The sequence below is a fragment of the Centruroides vittatus genome, unplaced genomic scaffold (assembly GCF_030686945.1).
Source record: "Centruroides vittatus isolate TY-2023 unplaced genomic scaffold, ASM3068694v2 contig_425, whole genome shotgun sequence".
Taxonomy (NCBI): Eukaryota; Metazoa; Arthropoda; class Arachnida; order Scorpiones; family Buthidae; genus Centruroides; species Centruroides vittatus.
Window position 1 is genome coordinate 258,556 of NW_027122231.1, and position 25,920 is coordinate 284,475.

General features: G+C 30.4%; 1 protein-coding gene across 1 annotated transcript; it reads right to left on the reverse strand.

Moving 5' to 3' along the window:
- LOC136976784 (transforming growth factor beta regulator 1) lies at positions 1-22,591 on the reverse strand. The gene is made up of 9 exons (XM_067272149.1): positions 22,541-22,591; positions 22,012-22,263; positions 18,403-18,473; positions 8,197-8,399; positions 6,813-6,952; positions 5,704-5,850; positions 5,303-5,400; positions 4,987-5,219; positions 1-310 (listed from the first exon to the last, which is right to left on the reverse strand). The coding sequence occupies exons 2-9, from the start codon at positions 22,237-22,239 to the stop codon at positions 195-197; spliced, it is 1,236 nt and encodes a 411-aa protein (XP_067128250.1). The 5' UTR covers positions 22,240-22,263; positions 22,541-22,591; the 3' UTR covers positions 1-194.
- Between the last annotated feature and the right edge of the window lie 3,329 nt (positions 22,592-25,920).

A 25,920-nucleotide genomic window follows, 5' to 3' on the forward strand; every position in this document is an offset into this window, starting at 1 on the left:
TAATTAAAAACAAATTTATTCACATTTTATGAAAATATTGACAAATTAAACTACAATATTTACATGGTAACAAGTAAATTGTCATAAGTACTGGTACATTTAATATACAATAGAATATGTCATAGTGAAGCATTTTATTAAAAGTTCTGGTCTTATAAATACTCATATTTAACATTAAATAATTAAAAAAATGATTATCTTGAACTATTATCAATTATATTTGCCATCAGAAGTGACTGCAAATTAGCTGTTTGAACACTTAAAGCTGTTGGTAATTCTTGTATACTTGCTTCTTTATTGGATTTATCTTCTAAAAAAATAATAAAGATAACAAGCAATTATTTATTGTGACATCATCACGGTGCCAAGCTGTAATTTTTAATCATATTTTTAATTTATTTAATTTAAAATATATCCTCTCCACCTCAAATTAGTAGTGGTTAGCCCTTGTACATCATACTTTTCCATTAGCTCCATCTATCTAGCTCCTTTCAGGGGAAATATTTTTAATTGAAATAACATGACTTCCGGTTTGCATGAGAAGTTTATATATAGTTAATCGGGGCCTCCTGCCCCTAAACTTTCCAGATCTAATCTTGAATTTCATTTATCTAACACTATGCTTGAGATTAAGGAAACACAGGTGGATGACAGTCTCCTAAGGCATGTCTGTTTTGAAAAACATTGCATATATCTTACACGCATGCATGAACAGTGTATAAGATATAAGATTTCACTTATTTTGTAAGTAAAATAAGTAAAATCAGAAATTAAAATTAATTTGTGTGTATGTGTATTTATTTGGTGTAGTCAAATAAAACCCAGCCAACTGGAAAAGTTACGTACTCAAGCTTTTTTGATCACTGTAGTGATTTTGATCAACTTTCTAGAAAAGGAGGAGACAATCAATGCTGATTAAGGTATGAAAATCCTGATAAACTTCCATTCTGCATTAAAGAACAAATGCCTAGGATTGTTAACTGAAAGTGCAATCCTCCTTCATGATAATGTTGCATCTGCATGTCCACAACAGTGGCCATGTTGAAGCACTTTCTAAGAAACAATGTGTAACCCTCCATACGATGGTGATCTGTCACAGGCTGATTTTCATATCTTTGGAATGCTCAAGAAGGCTTTTAAAGAGAGAAAGTTCTCAACAGATAAGCTGAAGTAAAACATACTGCAATGGTTTGAGGTACAACCAGTCTTCTTCTATAATACCATAATACATCAGTTAGTTGTACAGTGTAACGCCTGTCTAAATCATTTTGGAGACTATTAAAACCTACATTTGTATTCCTGTTCTGTTTTTCCACTTGGATGGGTTTCATTTGACTGATTTAATTCAATGATCACAGTTTTAATTATTTTAATGCCCTTGTTAATAGGAAACTTCATATTAATTCATAAAATCCTATCATTTTTAACAAACCAACTCATTAATTTAATTTATAAAGATAATTTACTTATTAAACTTTATTTGAAATTCTTTCAAAGTTGATCATGTTGAAAATATTAATATTAAAATATTGAACTATTGGGCTGCAATTTGAAAAATTGTAGACTTATAAATTCCCACTGTTGTCCATCCATCTGTACATGAAAGTCAAGACCAAATATAGAAAGCTTAGAGGAAGGAGGCCCCAATTAACTGTATACAAAACTTCTGATGAAAACCAGAAACCATATTGTTTCAATTTAAAAATTTTTCCCTGAAAGGAGTTAGATAGGTAACTGGCACAACTTTATTGCTAATGGAAAAGTATGATGTACAGGGGCAAGACACTACAGTACTAATTTGAGGTGGAGCGCATATATTTTAAATTAAATAAATTAAAAATATAATTAAAAATTGTAGCCTGAATTGTGATAATGTCACAATAAATAAATGCTCATATTAAGTTTAAATTTAATTACTTAATACATAGAATATTAAAAGTAGAATATTTCAATGAAAAATTTAGAACTGTATAAACTTATCTGAACATATAAAATACAGTAAGACCCCATTTAATGCAGGGGATGTGTTCCTAGATGATAAAGCACTAAATGAAACAGCGTTAAACGAGGTCATTTTAACATAGAGTAAATAGAGAAAGGGGGAACACATGACTAAAAATAAGCAAATTTTATTATAATTTTAAGTTATTTTTATATTAATTTGAATAATAATTTATGTTAGTAGTATATAGTTGAGAGACTCTGGAATAATTTGTTAAACTTTTAACATTTTATAACTTTTATCGCAGTAACTCTCACGATTTCGCGGGAAAGACATCGAGCAGGGGCAAAAAACGATGGAAATTACGATAATTAGTAAATCGCTCGAGCGGTTCTGAGATTTTTTGTATTCCAAAAACTCTCCTAGACATCAAAACCACACCCATTTTAGGTGCCCCTTTGGATATACTTTCCAGCGCGATTTGAACGAGCGTTTTTGAAATAATTCGCTGTTTTTTATATATATATATATATATACACAGTGCGGCAATTATATTCCGGGACTGGATCTATAAAAATGAAACAAAACAATTTTATTCAAATCTTTTTATTAAATTATTCAAAATACTCTCCTCCTGCTTCAATACACTTTTTACAGCGATTCAATAGTGATTCAAATGCCTGCTCAAACTCAATTTTCGGTATTGCCTCTAATATGTGCGTAGACTCTCTTTGGATGGTTTCAATATCATTAAAAATGCGTCCTTTCAACTTCATTTTCATTTTTGGAAATAAAGAGAAGTCACATGGTGCTAAATCGGGGGAATACGGCGAATGATTCAACACACAGACTTGATTTCGTGCCAAAAATTGACGAACAATCAATGATGTGTGACTCGGTGCATTATCGTGTAACAAACACCAGTCATCAGAATTGCGATATTCTGGTCGAATTCGACGAATTCTTCCCATTAATCGTTGTAAAACTCCCAAGTAGAAAGCAGCAGTAACTGTTTGACCCTGTGGGACGAACTCACGGTGGATGATGCCTTTGCTATCGAAGAAAACAATGAACATCGTCTTGATTTTTGATGGAACTTTTCGTGTTTTTTTGGCTTGAGGTGATGATTTTGACTTCCATTCGGCACTTTGACGTTTTGTTTGTGGGTCATATTGAAAACACTAGGTCTCGTCACCAGTAACAATTGATTTGAGGAAGGTTGAGCTGTTATTTGCTGCTCGTACAATCTCTCTGGAATGTTCCAGTCTCATCAATTTTTGCTCTTGGGTTAGTGTGTGCGGAACAAATTTAGCACAGACCTTTGTTTTGCCCAAATCTTCTTTAAGAATTTGTCGTATTGTCTCTTTGTTAATGTTTAATACCTGTTCCATCATTCTCAGTGTTGCATTGCAATCATTGGATACAAATTCTTGCACTTTTTGAATCGAATCTGCTATTCGAATTGTTATTGGCCTTCCCACATGTTTGTCGTCATCCAGTGATTGTCTGCCTTCCAAAAATCGCTTGTGCCACTCAAAAGTCTTTGACCGTGATAAACACTCACTTCCATACACTTTTTGCATCATTTTGAACGTTTCTGTGGCACTTGTGCCAAGTTTAGCGTGAAATTTAATAACAGCATGTTGTTTCATTATTGTTTTCCGACATGTAACAAAATAAACTGATAAACAAAATATCAAAAACAATGATAAATGTCAACCGATTTAAATAAAAGTTTTAGGTTATGTTCATACATGTCCAAACTTGATATGACATAAAATTTAAACAGATGTCGCTACTGGTTGCTGAGATATAGCTTCAGTCCCGGAATTTAATTGCCGCACTGTGTATATATTAATTCTCTTATATCTATATATAAAACAGCGAATTATTTCAAAAACGGTCGTTCAAATCGTGCTGGAAAGTATATCCGAAGGGGCACCTAAAATGGGTGTGGTTTTGATGTCTAGGAGAGTTTTTGGAATACAAAAAATCTCAGAACCGCTTGAGCGATTTACTAATTATCGTAATTTCCATCGTTTTTTGCCCCTGCTCGATGTCTTTCCCGCAAAATCGTGAGAGTTACTGTGACAAAAGTTATAAAATGTTAAAAGTTTAACAAATTATTCCAGTGTCTCTCAACTATATACTACTTATGTTGAATAATACATATGCAGACAGAAATATGAAGTTGATTTTTTTGTGATGAAGGTCCTGGCTTTTCTGAAATTCTTGTTTTTTGCCATAAAGTTGTGTAGTTTCATTTGTCACTTTTTTCTTTCCTTAAGCAACTGTCGATAGCAGAAGATCGCATTCAAAATGCCTCATTTTGCCTTTGCACACCTTTTAAAATCTGAATCATTCACTACAATTTGATCAACGATTTTGGTTATTGTTACCAAACTTTTACTAAGGGAATCTGTAGCAAGTTCTTTGAGTACTTGTTTTTGGAATCTCTATTTTCCAGTTCTACATGAATTCCTTGTTCTGCCAGTTCTTAAAAGTCGTTGTCAGTAAGGCTCTCACCAGAAACCACCTGCAGCAACTCCTCAATATCCTTCTTCTCCACATCTCCTAGTCCTGCTGTATTGATTAGGATGATAATTTGGTCAACCTAACGATACAGCGATAGCCTCCTCTCATTGAGAATTCTTGAATACCTTCAGCGATAACTTCTTCCACACTTCATTTATACATTTATCAGTTAATTCTTGCCAAGCAAAGTTGATATTTCCTATGGCATGCATGATGTTATATTTTTTCCAAAATTGCACAAAACAAACATAGATTTAAGGGAAGTACAGTACTATGACGAATTGCCACCTTTTGGCTGATTGGTTCATGTTTGGGATAATTGTATTATATACTAATCAATGAAATGCCACATTAATTTGAATCAGCATAAATTGTGAGCGTTTTTTAGGCTTCAAGCAGACCGCGTTATATTGAATCAGCATTAATTAAGGCAGTGTTAAGTGGGGTCTTACTGTATTTAATAAATTTTAAAATAAATACTATTTATTTATCATTAAAAACAAAATTACCTGTTGAAACTGCAAAGAGAAGATTTTGAAGTGCTTCAAAATTAATTGATGGATCATTATCAGTAGCATTTCCTTCTTCTACTTTAATGTTTTTACAAACTTCAAATTTAACCCAGCGATATAATGAACATTTTCTAGCACCAGCACAACTTTGCACAAGATTCTGAATTGTTGGATGAGTTAAACCAAAAAAGTCAGCTCCTTGTCCTTCTTGTGGCAGTATTTCTTTTCCACTAATTTATAAACACAATTAAATATTACTGTAAATAATGGAAAAGTTTTTTAGATTCAAAGAAAAATAAAAATAAAATATTACTAATATTCATTTATTGTTCTTAATAATATAGAATGACATTCGTTAGGCGTGTTTCCCAAAAATGGCTTTTCAGAATTATCTTCGGCAACAATTTCAAACTAGACATTAAAAAGAATTACAAGATATAAAAAATGCAAATAATTTTAAAACTTATGAATACATTGTATTCAAAATGAAAATATAACTTAATTTTTATAAATGAATTTTTTTTAAATTGTAAATGATTAAAATTAGTTTGATATTAATGCAATTAAAAATTTAATTTGTTTAATAATGTCTTAATAATCAAATAAATTATCCTAATTAAATACATTAGGATTTTTGCATGTTATAATATCAGTAGTTTGTGGATTTTTACATTGAATTTTTGTATTTGATTATAAAATAAGAAAAATACTTACTCTTGGTCCTGTATTACCGTCCATGATAGTACATGTATATAAACAATGTTGAGAAGGATTTTTAATACTTCCGTATAATCTTGAACTGCAGAATCCAACAGGATAAATGTGATCTTCTGTATGAAAACCAGGTCTGTCTGAGACAATCTAAAAATAAAAATTTTCTATTTATTAAAATAAAAATTATCAGCAAGTTACTGAATATATTAATTAATTTAATTCATGTTTATTCTCTGAATAGCTCTAATATTTAAAAAATATATATTTTAATATTAAACGATAATAATTTTCTAATGATTGTATACAGTATTGTATATTTTGTAATTGTACAACATATACAAAATGTGTACATACTGCAATTATAAAATTTAAATGCTTGATAAACTTTTACAAAACTAAATACTGTAATTGACTTCTTGATGATTTTATAATTTTTTCCAAACTGAGTGGATTAATAGTAACCAACAAGAACAACTCATTTCTCAGATTTTCTGGAAAATGAAAGGTAATTTTGATTGTGATAACTACCTCACAGATCCAAATAGGAATACAATTCATAAATACAGCATTAACCAAAAGTAGGTGGACAGTAAATTATAACATTTATTGAGATTACATATACAACTACATTTACTAATACAATACAATTTTATCAAAGCAGGTGCTCAAAACACGGTCCATCAGAATTTAAACAGCTTTGAAGTCTACATTTCACCATTTTATGCTTTGACAAACATTTTTGCACAAGTATCTTTGTGTATTAATTTCTTGAAATGCATCTGTGATGTAATTTTTCAACCATAACCATAACCAAGTTAAATATACACCATTGTAATAGTATAACCCTAATACAAACCCCATTCCACCTACTGTCCACCTACTTTTGGTTCACCTTGTATATATTATATAAAACATAATATATCAAACTGCCTTTATTTGAAATTGTATCAAGTACATTTTTCAGTTCTAAATTATCTAAGCATATAAATATTCTATATAATAAATTTCACTAATAAAAGAATAAAAGATTGTTTAAATTTTTTTTCTAAATGAATTTCAGATGTAAACAAATTTTTTCTAATATTTATTAAAAAACATATTTATCTCACCTCTCCTAAGCTATGTAATGTTAAATCTCCAAGATTAATAGGAAAAATTGGTCGTCCAGTAGAATCAAGTGGTATTAACTGAACATATTTTTTATCCACTGATGCTTTTTTCCTCACAGTTTTTGCTTTCAAGTTATCTTCTATAAATATATAATTGCAATTAAACATTACAGTGGAATCTCGCTTAACGAGTACCTTGCATAACGAGTGTTTCGCATAGCAAGCAAATCAAATTTTTACAAATTGACTCTCTTAACAAGCGAAGTTTTGCATAACAAGTGATGAAGAGAAGGGAAATCCTGGATTGTGTGAGTGTTCCATCATGCTACTATCTGTGATTTTTTTGTTTTCTGCAAATCAAATTTGCATTGCAGGTTGGTTCATTCCATGCTGGAGGAAAAGATGATGATGATTCATGCTCCTTAACAACGTATATTGTATAATTTTCTTTGAACAAATGTTATACGTAAAATACCGTATTTATTTGCATATAAGATGATCTTGCATATAAGACAAGATGTGACTTTAAAAATCAAAATAAAGAAAATTAGATTTATTAATACAATTCCAATTTTATTTTGTTTAATCACAAATAAATTATCATCAAATGCATGTATTAAGGCAAACAACCATGTTTTCTTGACACTATCACCTTTTGTCTACTTGGACTTGCCCTATGAAGCTTCGGCACAATTCTCCTCTTTTTCACTCTTACTCCACAAAGCATCATCCTCTGATCTGTCGAGTGAATTTAAAATGCAGTATTTCCTGAATGACTGCTATCAGCTTTTAAAGATTGCTTTTCCATGCACCTGATACCCATGTAGCAAAACCAAAAGATTATAATGCACGTGACAGGAAAAAGTTTATTTTTAATGATTCAGAATGTACAAATATTCATTAAAAATACCAATTTAACAAATATGAAATAACTACATTTATAATCATTGCTAAGTGACCAGCTATTTTCAGATCATCTCTTTAAAAGCGACATTCACCTTCACCTCGATAGCACTCTGCTCTAATGGCAGAATGGACTATACATGGTTCACAAAAATTATTGCAAAAACACAAAGGATCCTTTGCTTGTGTGTATAGGACAACCTAGGTCTTTGATACAGTGAAAAATGAATAAAAATTTTGTCTTATTTGCAAGTAAATATGGTATTTGAGTATTTTTTCGACATAGAACATATTATCATATTTTACATTAATTTCTGTGAGAAAAATTCTTTTGTTTATTGAGTGTTTCGCATTACGAGTAAGGTTCTGGAACGAATTATGCTCGTTAAGCAAGGTTCCACTGTATATTTTTAACTTTCCAAATTGAACATTTAAAAAATATCAATAAATTTATATTACAAATTAAAAATTGATACATTACCAACTGCATCTTTAGATGATTTCTTTTTGGAAGAAACTTTCTTCTTAACTCTATCAACTGTATCTGAAACTGGTAATGCTACAGACTGAGTAATAACATTATTGAAGGTATGATTAGATAACATGCCACTATTTAATTTAGGAAGATTCTGCATTACATTTTCTCGTTGAGCTTGTAGATGTAATAGTTTTTTTACAAAGTATCTACAAATAAGAAAAAATATTTTGAAATAACATTTAAAAATTCACATAATATTAAATTTAAAATGGAAGTTGTTATATATCATTTCAGGAACAATTATATTTAAATAAAATCAGTATATTTGATATGTACGTTAAAAAGTATAAAAAAACAAAATAAAACAATGTATTTTTCTGTCTCAGATATTTAAAACAACTGAAAAAAAACTCAAAAACATTTCTGTTTTTGATTTGAAAAACTAAACCTTTAAATTCTAGCAAGTAATTTGCAAATATTTTCCTTTAACATAATTAGCAATCATCAGGTTCCAAATACAAACTACTATATCCTATAACAGCGGCCCAAAATCTGGTCCATGGCAATATCACAAACATATTTGACACATCATTTATAAATGATAAAAATAGGCCTACTTTTTGTATATCTGGAATTTACTAAATATTTGTGGCCTATCTATCTAAACTTAGACAAAATTTGGCCTACCAATTGAAAAGTTTGGGCACCACTGTTCTAAAATATCAGTTCAAAAAAATTACTTGAATCTAAAAAAAATACTGAATATCCTATTTGAATACATTTAAAAACTATTTTTCCAATGTCTCAAATTGAAAATTTAAGTATTTACAATTTGAATAAAAATAATAAAATTAGTAATAAGTATTAAATAATAAATACATAAATATTTTAAGCCAGGGTTGCAGTAGTTAAGTCCACCCTTAACTCAGCACTGGCTAAGTGCTTGAAATTAGAGATTCACAGCATAAAAGTATAATACAGTCAAACCTGTTTTTATGCGGGGGATAGGGACCGCATTAAAAAAAACGCATTAAAAAAAATCGCACGAAACTTCACGAGGGGCTATAAAAAGTAGTTTTCGCAACACAATTAAAAAAATATTTTTTTATGCGGTGAATAGGGACCGCATAAAAAAAGTCTCACATAGAAAATAACTCGAAACCGTACGAAATAGAATTTATTGACAACAGATGTCAGCACTTGACTGCATCGTCTGATCTATTGTCTGTTTTACATATTTTTGTCCAGGTGGTGTTTTGTTGACTTAAAAAGTAAATAATTTCATTTTTCACATATTCATGCAATAATATTACTATAATAAGTGCATTTATGCTATAATAAGTTTATTTAGCTATGATAAGTCAACCTGAGACATGACGAATCGCACGAGACTAGTCGCCAACTATACCGCACAAAAAAAACCGCACAAATTAAAAATTCGCATTAAAAAAATCGCACAAATAAAAATCGCACATAAAAACAGGTTTGACTGTATATAAATCATAGATATATATTCAATACACTAAAGCTACTGTATTACTAAATTAATACATTTTATAATAATTTAATACCTAAATTTTATTATATTTTATGCAAATTTAAATTTGAAATGCTGAAGAAATAGTTTTTAAATGTATTCAAATATAATGCATGTTATGTTTTTACATTAAATAATTTTATTAAACCAATATACTAGAATCTACTACTACTGTTTTATTCTTTCTGCCTTGTGAGCATTAAGAGAGTGTCTTTTTATCAGGTCCATTGTGGGTTCAGCCAAGCACACAATGGGGCAGCCTGGTGATAAGGGATAGATAGAGCCAAACAAATCCAAGACAAAAAAAAAAAATCACCTGAAAAATTTCTGAGGGTTTTTGACTGTCTGGATTCAATCAAAGAATTTAAAGCCTGATAATGATTATAATTTATATTATTAAAAATGATTACTTGCATTAAATAGTTTAGTTAATTAAATTATCAAACTTCCACATATTTTATAATATAATTAACTAATCTCTCTAATGCAAGTAATCGTTTTTTAATAATATAAATTTGATATAAATATAAAAATGCATAATGCTTCTAGATTTTTAAGAATATTGTTTTGGAAATCACAAATTTATCATAAAAGTTATATTTCTGAAAGATGCCATTAAAATTCTACATTTTGAAAAAATCTGAACTTGTAATTGTCGTGAATAGTCTGAAATGACAGAATGTTAAGTAATAATTGTTAGCAAATTGAATCAGTCATCTAAGAGTTTTTCATAAGAACTGATTTGCCACTGTTTACTTTAGAATAATAAATTTGAATAATAATACTTTTATATTCAACAGAAATGCATTTAAAGCTATTCTATTTATAACTTGTCTCATTTGAAATTCTTATCATTCTCTATTTTGTTTTCATTCAATATTAAATAAACACATCAGCCTTTATATCATATCTAAATGAAATGCAAACTGAAGATGTTAATTTAGTAAATCAAGTTTTCTGAAGTATGCAAACAACTAAAAATTTTTATTTATAATGAACATTATTATTGATGATAATTTTATGCTATTTGTGAATGTGGACACTTTTGAATGAGCTGCTCCAAAAATCGAAACTAATGTAGAAACAATCTTAAATTACATATAATCTGTTATGGAAACAGAAAAATTTAATATTATGAAAAAAATTAAATTTTAATGTAATAAATTAGCTATATAGTTAAGTTAATTACTCCATTTAAATTGTTAATAATTTTATTTTACTGTCATTAGTAATACTAGTATTATTAGCTTTTTTTACATTTTAGTTCAAGTTTGCAAACTATTCTTACTAATAAATACTATTTTTAAGAAAATATTCAAAAATAGAGTTATTATTTTAAACTAAAAGATAAAATAAAGTCTTGTAAACTTAAAAAAAAAAAAAAAAGAAAAGAAAAGAAGAAAAGAAAAGAAGAAAAAAAAAACTAATTTTCAATGAAATTCAAGAACAGGTGGTTCCTGCTTTACAAGTTCCCAGTTTTATGATCTGACTCATACTGCATTGGGAAAGATAATATTAATAAAACATTACCATATGCATGAGTTAGTGAATGACCATTTTCTTAATGAGTCATTGTTAAGAGCAGATACTGTATTGTTGTTCAATTATAATCTGTGTATAAGTTCATTTTTATTATTTTTATGCTTACGAGTATTTTATGTATTCTTCCAACATGTCTAAGAGATGATACCATTACTGATATGAACAACAAAAAACAACATAAATGAATAACTTTAAAAAACAGTATGAAAATTATAAGCAGTTATGTCAGTTAAAGATCTTTGCATCAAATATTCTCTAAGTTCTTCTACTGTTGTACTATTTTAAAATATTTAAAAAATACATAGAAATTTTTCTTATGTATTAAAAAAAATATTTTAAAAAATAAAAAATTCACAACCTTGAGAATTTTTTCAACATTTTTTCAACTTTTGCATCTAGTTGGCCTACAGAAAAGAGTGAGAATTCAGACAAAAAAAAAATATTTAAAGAAATAATTTTGTATATTTTTTCTTTAAAAAGAAAGAAATTAATCTTAAAATATATAATATTTATATTTTTATTATAATGCAAATATAATACAGTAGAGCATCAATTAACCGACCGCGTTCTAGTTGGCAAATTCAAATGTTTGCTAGTGACGTGGCGCTACAATATTTGGTTATGTCTTGGCTACTTTAATACTATTTTTGTTAAATTTTTGCGTGTTTTAGCTGGCAGCACTGGCTCAACCATGAAAGGGAGGCTAGTATTTAAATGAGGCTTAATTTTCTAATTATGCTGAATCAGAATCCATCGGAGATATAAATTTTGGATCTGTGAATTTCATACTTGTAACGGATCGTGCTGTAGTTGTTGTACCGTTCGCAATGGCAACTAAACGTAAACGTGTTGTTCTCAGTGTTTCCGATAAACTTAAAATAATAGATCAGTTGAAAAGTGGTGCTAGTAGATTAAGCTTAGCTGGGGAATATGGAGTTGGAAAAACCACAATAACAGACATTAAAAAGAACAGTGATGCCATTAAAAAATTTGCAAGTGTACTTGACAGTGAAGATGGAAGCTTGCACAGAAAAACGATGAAAATGGCAGAAAACAAGGATTTGGACACTGCAGTTTACACTTGGTTCATGCAGGGATGTAGCCAAGGACAATCAATAAGTGGCCCTTTGATTTGTGAAAAAGCTCTTCAAATGAACAAGAAACTAGGGGGTAATGCTGATTATCAAGCGAGTACTGGCTGGCTTTTGCGCTTCAAATCTAGGCATGGAAGTAGGGAATTGGACATCCAGGGTAAAAAATTATTGGCTAATGCCAGATCAGCAGAACATTTGAAAAAGTCTTTTAAAAACATGATTGATAAGGATGGTTACAAAAAAACCAATGTCTACAATGCAGATGAAACTGATTTGTACTGGATAAAAACGTCAACAAAAACCCTAGTTTCTAAGAATGAAATGTCAGCACCTGGTTTTAAGGCAAGCAAATCGCGCATTACTGTTATGGTGTGCGGAAATGTTACTGGAATGCACAGGCTACCTTTGCTAATCGTAGGAAAGTCTAAAAATCCATGGTCCTTTAAGGAAATAAAAAAATTGCCGATCATCTACAAAAATCAAAAGAATTCATGGATGAATTCAAGCATTTTTATAGAATGGTATGACACTGTATTTATCCCTGAAGTCAAAAGCATCAGCTTAAAACTGGGAATACTGGAAATGTTTTGTTATTGATTGATAATGCCCCAAGTCATCCCTCAAACTTTTCATTGGAAAGAAAAAACGGAAAGTTTAAAGTTGTTTACTTGCCTCTCAACGTTACTTCAGTCCTCCAACCGATGGACCAAGGGGTCATTGAAAGCTTCAAACAATATTACAGAAAGGCATTGCTGCATATGGTAATGCTCAGGGAAGAATGTGAAAAAACAATTCACCAAGTGTACACTGAAATTAACTTGAAGGATGCTATGTACATGGCAGCAGATGCTTGGGCTACTGTCAAGGACACTACACTAGTAACAGCTTGGAATAAGCTCCTACCATCAGATGAGTCTATCTCTGCACCTGAAGAACCACCAAACAGCCAATTTGCATCACATCTGTGTGGGCTGATTAAAGAATGTTATGGATTTGAAGAATGCGACAACGAAAATATTCAAGACTGGCTTGAATGTGATGCCAATGACCCTGGCTATCAAATATTGTCGGACGATGAAATCATTGCCAGTGTCATCGACAACCAAGACCCTTGCGACGATGAGGAAGAACCTAGTGATGACAACCGTGCTGAAAAAGGACCATCCAGTGAAGAAGCTTTTCACGGACTTGAGACAGCTATGAAGTGGTTAGAACAGCAAGAAGAATGTGATGCTATCCAATTGCTGTTTTTAAAACGTGCGAGATTTAGCAGCAAAAAAACGAGTATCAGCTGTGAAGCAAAAGAAAATTTTAGACTATTTTTCCTAATGTATAGGCCTACTTTATGAAAAATATGTAACCCAAATATACATTTTTTTGTTTTATATATTTCAATGTACAGTACAGTACAGTACTATATTTATTTTGTGCAAAATAAAAAAATAATTTTTCATGATACAATAGCGACAATTATTATTTTTAAAAAAAAACTTTTTGTTAGGCTAAACATCGTTAAAAATTCAACGCAAAGCGACGCACAATGGAGAAAAATTTCAACATGGGGTAGGTTAATAGCAATATACTAATATACTATACTAATAATGTATTTTTTCATACTTTTCGGTTATCCGACTTTTCAGTTATCTGACCAACCCCAATCAAGTCGGATAATTGATGCTCTACTGTATTAATATTGTTGCCAAATATTTTTATTGTTGTTTTCAACATTTTCTTATCTAAAATTCTGTACACAAGAACACATTACACATTATGTTTTTATTTGTATAAAAAATTAATTCCTGCTTTATGAGTAACTTCTAGAAACCAATTAACTCGTAAAGGCAGGAACACTACCTGTACTTCAAATGATCTATGATAATCATGATTATGAAACTTAATTTGTCAAATATAATAGTTTAGAATATTAATTCATTTGTATAATTATAATTTAATGATATTTTTATAAGTTTACACTTTTATCATTTTTTTCTTTTTGTTACAAAATAATATCCTCTTTCTAATTCAAATCAATTAAAATTTCATATTAAATGCAATTCCTTAATTTAATGATTTAACCTAAGTGAAGGTAATTAATACAAAAATCTCTTTCCAATATACTTATAATGGATAACCAGATAGTCAAGATGGTTAAGACAGCCTACCACATGGAGGACACAGACAAGGCAAAATCCCAGGATTTTTTTCAAGAATGATCTGTTCTAGATACAGTATAACCTCTAAATAGCAGACATCATTGTGTAAGCTCGCCAAAATGGGGGGGGGGAGTTTTATTCCTTACCGTTGGGATGGCTTAAGCCCTGGTCACACTATTCGATTTCCAGCCACATGGGCAACTGCAACTGCAACGGCTGTTCCCGTTAACTAGTAATTCCCCTCGAAAACCAGCACAACTGCAACTAGAAACAAAAAGTTTGTTCTATTCATGACGGTTGTAAACGCACATCCAATCAGAAAACGTCTTTGGCCCATGTCATACTTTGTGTCGTATATTTGTCAACATATCTTGATTATAACATTTGTATTAACTCAGTTTCAGTACATTTAAATGCTATAATTGATATAAATTAAATCTGAATTTATAAAACTTATTGTTAGATTTATTTTAAAAAGTTTGATTACTTTTAATAATATACAATTGAATAAAATAAATGCTGATATAAAAGAAAAAAATATATCGATTATAATTGAATTAAATTATTCAATCCTTCCACTTCAACCCTCAACCCTCAACCACTTCAACCCTCAAATATTCACTTTTATAAGATTGATAAATAGCATCCAAAACTTCTGGGATAATGACTGACATCGAATTATGGGCCACTCTAGATTGATATGCCAAACTACGAAACGTTTTGCCTAAATTATATATAAGTATTGATATTCATACGAATATATCCCCTATAACCTTCGGCATCCGAAAGCCTTAATTCGTTCATCAGCTAGTGAAAGCACGATTGTTTAGCCCGTTGATTTTCATTTCGCCAAGTTTTAACCCAGCATGAAGGTTTTTTCTTATTTTTCTCTTCGTATATTCTCGCCAGCTCTAACAAAATTATCGCCTGTTTTCTTTTATTCATTCCAGAAAAAGAACTGCTTGCCATTTTAATAAGAAAAGTGGCTAAAATTCCGTAAATACTCTGAAGTAGAACGTAAAATGTTGGTAAACTAACAAAAGTAGACAAAAACAAGCTACTGTAATTTTATTGGTTTATTATAAGGTCATGTGTTACCGAGTTGCAATGTCAATGAACAATGTGTGACCACGAGAAGACGCGCACGACTCGCGCTTGTTGCGGTTGCAGTCACCTGCGCGGCTGGAAATCGCATAGTGTGACCAAGGCTTAAGGGTTATACGTATGCGGGTGGCGGTTTTGAGGAGGCAGAAAAGACAAGCGTTTCACAAAGAAACAGTTTATTTTGGTCGAAAATGCTTACATAACTAATTGACAATGTCCCGGATGTCGTCGTCCTTCTGGTTGGAGGTCTCTAGGAGTTTTCATTTTTTCAGTGATGGAGTCTTGGGAGTGCTTTCTAATTATCTCCCACCTGTCTCTAGGAGTAAATGGAGCTTCGTATAGGTTGCGCGAAGGTTGGCTAGAAATGGTTTACCCGACACCGTCTTTTAGACTCTGATTGCACTTAATTGTTGGCAATGACACCTATGTTAATTTTGATATTTTTTTTCTAGTTTCATTTTGCTTTCTAAACTGCATCTTAACTTTTTAATATTTTCCTTTCTAAATTTTCTTTATCTAAAATTTTCTTTTTCCCGTTACTCTTTTTGAGCATCAACATCAAGTCCGGTTTCACCAACTCGACACTTATATAATTTATTATCTTGGGGTTTAACTTAACAAATTTGTACATATCCCTTTTTTTGGGGGGTCTATTTTTGGGCCTCACAATCAGGACTGAGAAGTTTGTCTGCTATTCTGAGATACAGTACATGCTGACAGCCATATTGTATTTTAACCTGGTAATTATAAATTGAAAAATACAATGGATTATGAAAACATCAAACTTATGTTAGGAATGTGAAAATATCAGAGATTATATGTAGACTATATAATTAAAATATATATAAAGTATATTATTTATCTTTTCAGCAGTAAAAATAATTAATTCATCAAAAATGACCTGAGCAGAAATGACAAAAAGAAATATGAAACTGTTATTATGAACAGAAGGGTTAGGCAATGAGAATTCGAATGTTTGAGTTACGAAGGTGATTTGCTTGCCACTTCAAGCAGTAAGAAATGTAATTGGTATTCTTGCATTTATATCATCATTTATGATCTAAGCGACTAATAAACATTGATATAGTGATTTGTCTACTTTGTAGTTATCAAGTAGGTATAATTTTTGGAAAATTTTTGCTTTTTTCAATAAATGATTTTGTATTATAAATGACTCAACTGACGAGATAAAATGGATAACTCTTTATTAAACACCAACTGAACACTTGTACATCTCTCTGGTTCCTTGGAGCTACATCATGGCTGTTCATTTCACGCCACAACCCTTTCAACCAGTGTTGCTACCTCAGCACATACACAGTTAAATTTAATGTTTAATTACAATTTGAATCTCAACATATATTACAGATTTAAAAATTACTTTAGCCACTACAAAGTTGTTAAGATCATAAATGTGAGAAAACCAAATATCTTCCTACACTTTAAAGTCATTGGCAAATTGCCTTCATAACACAGTCTTGGAACTTTCACCAAATAAATGCTGTTGTCTTAACCTTAAAACTGTTTCTTTTTTGTTACTACTGTACTACAGTTCTTGTTGAATGAATGAATAACTTTGGAAAAGTTTATGGTTCCTTAGTACCATAAGCTTAATTCCAACAATAAAACAAAAGTTTAATAACATGTATGACAATAAATGTTGATTGACAACTTAACCAAATTAGTCTTCTCTAACATAAAGAATATTTGTTCAGCTTTTTATAACCTGCCTTCCCCCCCTATTCCTATTTTTAGCTAGTCTTTATTTGACACCTATGGTCAAAATTCTTCCTCTGAAAGTGTATTTGAACTGATTCTTTGTTTTAGTTTTAAACTATTTCATATATAATTAATTACTTCAGAATATTGAAAGCTGGACTTTGTATTTTTGTAAGGTAGGTTATAGATGACGGCATCCATTATTTTGTGTCCACTATTTAGAGGTGAATGTAACAGATGTGGTATTTGAAGGGTCTGGAGACTGTAAAAATGTTCATTAAGTAGAAGTGCCCGCTAGTCAGGAGTGACTGTTAATAGAGGTTTCACTGTATGTTGTCCCCATTCCTCATCACTTGATCACTCCCATTGTGGGTCCAGTCAAATCCATAATGGGCTTGATAAAAAAGGCCCTCTTACTGCCCACATGGAGAAAGAAGTGAAAAATGTATAATTCTAACTGAAATTTATAAGATAAATATTTAAAGTTTTCCCAGCAAAGTTACTTTATTTGCTTAAATAACCACAGAGTGATTGTAAAGTTTTCAAACTCTAAATTTAAAAATCATTAAATGTTTATTATTCTCTGCACCTTCTTTAGGTAATTGTTAATTGCTCAAAAATAGAAGAAATATGTATCAAAGTTTTTAGTAACAATATACTGTACATATGTATAACAAATAAAAATTTAAAAATTTTTAAAATTAGAGTTCAGTAACTTCATAATCATCCTGTATTAAAAATCATGATTTGTATGATTCTCTCTTTAATGCTAAAGAAACAATGCTATCAAAATTACATTATTGTAAAAACTATTTAGCTTATATCATTTCTTTATATTTCATTATATTTTGTTCAATAAAAGTAAAATTAAAATAGTAAAAATGAAAAATTAATCTTTGTTATACATTTAATTATAAGAATACTTTAGAAACAAGTTTACATTTTGATGAAAAATGCACTAATAAATCTTTTCTCTTAAGCATTAGCCTACAAGAAAAAACATCTGTTGATATCTGTTCCATTTTTCATCACCACAAAGACATAAAACAAAAACACTAACCTTCTTTCCTCTTTTCCAATTAATATTTTTTCCTGTAACTGTGCAACTTCATCACAGAGAGCAGCATTTTCCTATTATTAAAAATCATAAAGACTAACTTTAAAAAATATTTTTAAATATTGTGCATTATTATAATTCATTTAAGCTTATTTATAGAAATAAAATATCAGTAACTTACATAAAATGTTCTGTACAAAAATCAATGCTCTCATAGTTAATTAATTTGAAACTACTATTTAAATTTATTAATTATATTATTGATAATTACATAAATTAAGCTATTTTATCCAAGTACAGAATTCAGGATTAATATAACCCATATTTTCAAATTCTACATAACACAAGTACTGTATATATTTACTGCATTATTTATATTTTTATGATAGATGGATGAAAAGGAACAATTTAAAATGTTATCTTTGTTTATAACAATATGATGGAACTATATTTTAAGCCTATTTTAATGTTACTAACATTTAGAAACCATGTTTGAGGTAGTAAGGAGAAAAACTGCTTACAAGTTACACTAATGCTAACAATTCAGCATATCTGCATTAAGTAAATGTAGGTTATATTTATATAAACATAACTGATGAAAGTAGTATTAGAGATAGAGAAGTGAAGTCAATTTATGTAATTAAATATGTGTTAAATATTAGTTTACTGTGATTAGAATTTTTTAAGAATAAACTTGGACAATTTGTAACTAGTATTTCACAAAGTTTAAAAAATTTATTGACATTTGACTGTAGATAACAATTGTTTGTTGTGTTTTAATGATATCTAAGCATGAAACACATACAAATTTACCTTTAGCTAAAAAATTTGAAGTGATTAAAAAGGTAGGAAAAAAGGCAAAGAGAAAATATGTTATCATCAAAGAATATATACCAAATACTAAAAAATCTGCAGAAAAAACAGTTTAATTTCCAAAAATGGATAATTCAAACATTGGATTCTCCCTAGTGTACAAATACAAAATAGTATTGTGTGGAGTTTGAAAATGTAGAATATCAGTTGTTCTTAAAACTATATTAGGACTAATTGTTTTTATATTACCTATATAATATTGAATTTTTTAATTTTAATGTAAACTTACTAAATTCTATTTATAATTTGGTAAAGATATATTAGTTTAACATTCCAGATGATGAAGTATAGTTCCCCATTAAACTTATTTTTATTACACATATTTTATTGCAGAATCATTACATTTAAAAATTTTTTTAAAAATGCCTGTTTATGCCTTTCTTTCAAATTATTTCATACATAGTCTTTCTGGCAAATATTAGCAATGTCAAGTACTTCTTAATTCCAGAAAATTTACAAACTTAACTAATTCAAATGCAAGATTAGTATACGAATCGGTACTTATGGGTTAAGAGGACGCCAGTCGGAAATTGCAATCAAAATCGCGTTTTTGAATGAAATTATCTAAATAACAATAGAATAGTAAATTTAACTCTGAAAAGAACAAAAATTACTATTTAAGTTGTAAAAATGAAAAAACATCAAGAAGGATGATTATTGATATCATGTCTCTGATTGCAGCAAACAGAAGAAACAGTGGGGACACACGTTCTAACCTAATGTAACCTAACCTATTCTAATAATTTGGTTGATAATAATTATGATAGTTTATTAGAATAGGTTAGGTTAGGTTAGAACGTGCGTCCCCAATGTTTCTTCTGTTTGCTGGAATCAGAGACGAGGCCATTTTGGCACTGTAGGTAACATTAACTGTTATCTGTAATCGTAAGAAGTAAGCAGTTTTTTAAATTTGTTAAATATTAAAACTAAGCATTTGTAAATTGTTAATTTGTTGTTTGATTTAACAATTGTTTTAAATTTGAAAAATAAAAACTTGCATTATTTGGAAAAATCACAATTTCCGACTGGCGTCCTCTTAACCCATAAGTACCTAAGAATCTTTAACTATGTTTATACATACTTTAAATTTTTTTAAATAAATAAATATAAAATAGTTTTCATTTGAATTCTGTAACAGTATTACAGTGTTCCTCATAAAATCACGCCACTCACTGGAAATGATATAAATAAATTTAAACAAAAGGTACTCATTAAAAACTTTATTTTAACATTATTTAAACATACAGAGACTTACAAGATGCCGAAAGTAGTATCCTTGTATATCTATGCACCTTTGTATATGCATAATCATGTTCAGAATAACCTTACATAAAATATGTACTAATGTTAATAGCTTCAATGCATCTGAGAAGGCTTCCTTCAGTGTTTGTTTACATTGTTCTAGAATTAGTCTCATATACTTTCTCTTTTAAATACCCCTATAAAATTAACATCACTAATGTTTCATCATCTCAATTGGGTCAATTTTAAGTGTGACACACTGTATTTTAAATGAAAATATGATAATGCTTACATTTTCTCATACTTAAACTTTTAAATTTGAACATTCAGTTATTAAATAATAGTCAAATTAAACTGAAATGCTCGAAAATTTAAAGTTAGCAACAAATATCTGTCATTATTTATAAATTCTAAGTCTTTTTTATGAATATGCAAGTTTAGTTTATTTCACTTAAGTTGTACATCGAGAATATCAATAGACAAATGTTCAAAAATAATTACGAGGAAAACAGTTTAGATCAATGGTCGGCAACTGGTGGTCCACGAGAAAATTTGGGTGGTCCGTGGAGAAATTCGGACATTGATCAACAGAAGGTTATGCGAACTATTATGAAAGAAATGCAAATTGCTTTTCACTTGTTGGGGTTTTTTTATTCGAATCTAAAACCAAATACAAAGCGACTGCTATCAATAAATATTGAACAATAAACAATATTGTGAGTGTGATTGTTGTCCTTCGTGGAAAAGCGCTAAGAATCCATAAACTTGTTTCAAACAAGCATCAATGAACTTTAGGCTTGCGATTAATACAGTAAAATCGAACTTTTATGATCATTATTCTACAGATTTTGTATTATTTAAAAAATTCACAATAGTGGTCCGCGGGATTCAAAATTGTGAGTTTAGTGGTCCATGAGGTCAGAAAGGTTGCCGACTGCTGGTTTAGATGACCAAGAAGATAATCTAAGTTTATTTTATTATAAAACAGTTTTACAACTGAAACTCATATTAATTTAAGAATTATATAAAATAAACTAACCTTAAAGCATTAAACTTTTACATCATTAATTATTCTAATTTGTAATTTTTCAATAAGTTTTAGACAAAACACTGTTATGTTGTACGTATTGCTTAAAGCATATACAAATTACTTAAATAAAAACTATTCTATCAAATACTGTCTATATACATTTTTTCTTTTTCATTTAAGGTTAATGTTACCTATGGTTCCAAAATGGCGACTCGTCTCTGATTCCAGCAAATAGAAGAAAGGAAACAGTGGGACGCATGTTCTAACCTAAGCTAACCTACTCTAATAATTTTGTTGGTAATAATTATGGTAATTTATTAGAATAGGTTAGGTTAGAACGTGCGTCCCACTGTTTCCTTTTTTCTATTTGCTGGAATCAGAGACGAGTCGCCATTTTGGAACCATAGGTAACATTAACCTAATTTGAATATATATAATATTGATTATAAAAATCGAAATTTACTTACAAAAATTAAAGCTTTCATTACTCTTTTCATCTTTCGACATTTCTTGCGATACTTTTCATTAATAGCTTTATCGATTTTGAAATTTTTATTCATGTCTCTCTGCTTTTGGTAAAATGTGGGTGTACTGCTGCTGTCTATATCACTATTATCTTGTGGAAACATGATATCGGTATCCAGTTCATCTGTTCCATTTTCAGTAGGGAGACCGTCGAAAAAATCGTTTATCATTTCTCTACTTTTTATCACTTGATACTAATAATAATGAAAAAAAAATTTTTTTAAATTGCGATACTTAAATAAATTTGAATTTATGACATTATTAAATGTCAAAATTCCACGTGTTGAGTCCCGTCTAATTGGTTGGCAACATCAAAACAAGCCAATACAATTTTGATTTTTTTCTTTAAATTTATATCATTTAACAACGAAAATTATAATGTTTGTAATGTGTAGTATATTTATTATATTATAAATATATAATTTTACGCGTTAATTTCATAAATTTGTATTTAAAAAAAAAAAGTCTTACTCTCTTTCGTCCTGTACAATTACATACTGCCGACTTTTCATGTTAGCATCGTGTCTCGTGAGTTTTCTTCCTATTATAGCCAAAAACCCGCCAAATTAATTTTGTAGAAAACGCTTCCAAATTGAGATTTTACTTTATTCGTTTTATATATACAAATATATATAATTATGTGTATATTGTTTGTACTATAGTATTCAGCAAAAGTATCGCTGCCATCCGGCCTATATCTAGTTTTCTTTTAATAGTATAAAAATGCCGACGGCCGGATGGCCGAGCGGTAAAGGTGGCAGCCTACCGCTCTGGGGGACCCGGGATCGAATCCGAACGGGTCGAATAATCCCCAGGAATTTTTCGGGGGGTGGTCCGTTCGGATATGTCGGTCCCGTCCCTCACCACCCGGTCGCCCCATTGTGGGCCTGGCCGAACCCATAATGGGCCTACTAAAACAGGCCCTCTTAGTGCCCACAAGGCGGAAAGAGTTAAAAAAAAAAAAAAAAAAAAAAGTATAAAAATGCCCCACCAGTGGGCGAGTGGTCTCTGTTGCCGTTCAAAGCGGTGGTGACCGGACCCTAAACACTGGGAAGTTCGGTCGTGGGTTCGCGCCGCGACTCGAACAGGCTGGCTGCTAGGAGTTTTCCGGGTTTTCTCCTAGCTAATCACGACTGAATAGGAGGCCAGTTCCCCATAAAAGTCCTCCCGGAAGGCACGGTTTCCCGCGCGATACGTTAAGGCCGTGAGATAAACGGCCGGCTCTTCGGTCGCAAAGCAATCATTACGACACTCATCGGAGAAAAAAGCTATATATATAGCAGTGGCATGCCGTGACATTTGATGATAGGGAAGCTGTGTTTCTGTAAGAAGCCGACTTCCAGGCGCAATCAGTCAGTGATGGTCTAAGATCCATTCGTATTCGTTTGTTCGATAAGCCAGTAAAAACCGCAGACTTCTCTACATGTATTTTTAATTAATAGATTATCTTACGCACTTAATAAATAAGCAAGTTCAATATAATTACCTCTGTTATATTAGATTCAATAGATTCCCTATACCCTTTAAATGCCAATTCTTGCTTCGATGACATCTACTAATTTAGATATATTATATCTATTAGCCGTAACTTTGTTATAATTTTCAATATTTATTTTATATTGTGTACTAACGTTAAATTCTATTCTATTTTGATTTCCAAATTGCTTCAATTTTACGAAAGAATCGATGTGACATTTACAATTCGTGTCTTTTGCCAGCTTTACTCAAATTATTTAAATCGTCAAAGCCATTCTTATTCCACACACCAATTTTATTTGAAAATAGTAGGCAAGGTCAACAAAACAATTTTTGCATTTTTATGCATCCACGAAGTCATTTTATGTCTTCATAAATTTTATCGTGAAAATGTCGAACAAAGTTTTTTGTTGACGTATTTATACTTAATTTAGGCGTTGGTCTTTCTCTTTTAATAATGTTTTCTTTTTCATTATATGGTCTTGAGCCAAAACTTTTATGAAATAAATTTTCAGTATCACAATTACATTTTAAATCGCTAGCCACGATATAAGGGCTAAAATTAAAAATAGAATTATATAAAAACTTACTTGTTAAAATAAAATGTGTGATGGATATACAATTATACATACCTGGTACAAAATATTCAATTGTATGAATATACTTTTAAAGAAAATTATAATTAAATATAGTTTTGTGAAGAAACGTACTGTACATAAAAATAGCATAAAATATTCTTTACTTTTTAAATATTAAAACAATCCACTTAGTTAAAATTGTTCTCTACCAGTGGTTCATTGATGGAATCAGAGATGATCTTGGTAGGGGTGCAGTTAGGGTCGCCATCTATCCGGGTTTGACCCAGAGACTCCGGGATTCAGTGAGTTATCTCCGGGCTCTGGGGATAATTAATATTTCTCCAGGTTGTGCAAATTGAAATGAATATGTACAAAATTATATGCAAACCGTCGCGTATATTTCTTACCCCGTGTACCGAATTACTAATGTGGTGGTCGTTGGCTTAAAGACATAAAGTCTATAACTGGCGTAGACGCAGTGCTGCTGCGTGCTATGTAGTAGTACTCTCTCTTGTGACTGTTCTGTCAAGCGATGTCTATTGAGAGTGACATGATATAGCCTACATAGGTGACAGTTTGATAATCAGTGTTCGTGTTGATTGAAGATGAATAGTAAGTTATAGTATATAGTTAGAGTCAGACTCGAGCAAGTTAAATAGCGTTACGTAAACGGTCTGTTGGACCCTCAAAAAAAAATTTTTTTTTATTTTCGGATGTTTTTTAAGTCTCCAAATTTTTTCAAAAATTTTTACCCGCGCGAAAAAATTTTATCGCAATTTTAATCAACCTTTAATGACGCACGATTAACGCTTAATTGTTTTTTGTGGGATTTTTTAAAATCAAATTTCATTTATCGTTCTAAAGTTCTAGTGCACGGATATTACTTCGGTAAAGTTATTTAAAGCTGCTTTCTGATGTCAAAAACGACATCCAATAGTTTTTTAATTTTTGTTAATTAATACATTTTATTATATAAACGTTTAATTAAGTTGGGGGAATCGAAAATCGCTTCGTAAGTCGGAAGTCGTCTCCGGGCGAGACTAAGTTATGAGGTGGCAACCCTAGGTACAGTGCGTGCATGCATGCCAAATCCCGAGGGTGCCGATACCGGTTAATGTCAAATGCCTCTTTTGTTGCATCACTAATATACCTCAAAGGACGCTACAGGATTGTTGTAAATTTTAAACGTTTCTCACCATAGCTGTAAAAATCTAAATTTGTTAAACTTAATAGTTATTTGTTTTCTAACTAATTCGTTTTAGGACCAGGTGTCCACGGACTTTTCGGTCACTCTCATTGAACTGGAAGAATTTCTGTCTTTATTACGTCTAATATTACGAAGAAATCAGTCCCCACTGTACGCCGCTAGAGATTGGTTCAGTTAAGCTTTTGTTTAAGTAAAATTCCGTCTCTCAGCAAGATTTTATTTATGCCCCCAATTCCCTAATCGCTTAATTATTTAACTACTACTTAAATAGAAATAAGCTGAAACCGGTTACTTTGTACCTGAATATTTGTAGTCTTGGGAAAAAAATGGAAAGACAAATTTTTATGACAACGGATACATAAATCGTAAATTTAAGGAAAATAAATTCTAGAGCTTTTTCTGTACCTCGTGCATCTCTCTCATTCATTAAATTTAGTTGTAAATGATGCTACCAAAGTAACAGTTAATTTTTTAACATTGTACAAGAATTGTATACGTTTTTCTCTACATCCTCTTATAGATGGGACTTTACGAAATCGTAATATCACTGGTTTAACATTGAAATACGTAAGTAATATAAGATGGGAGAG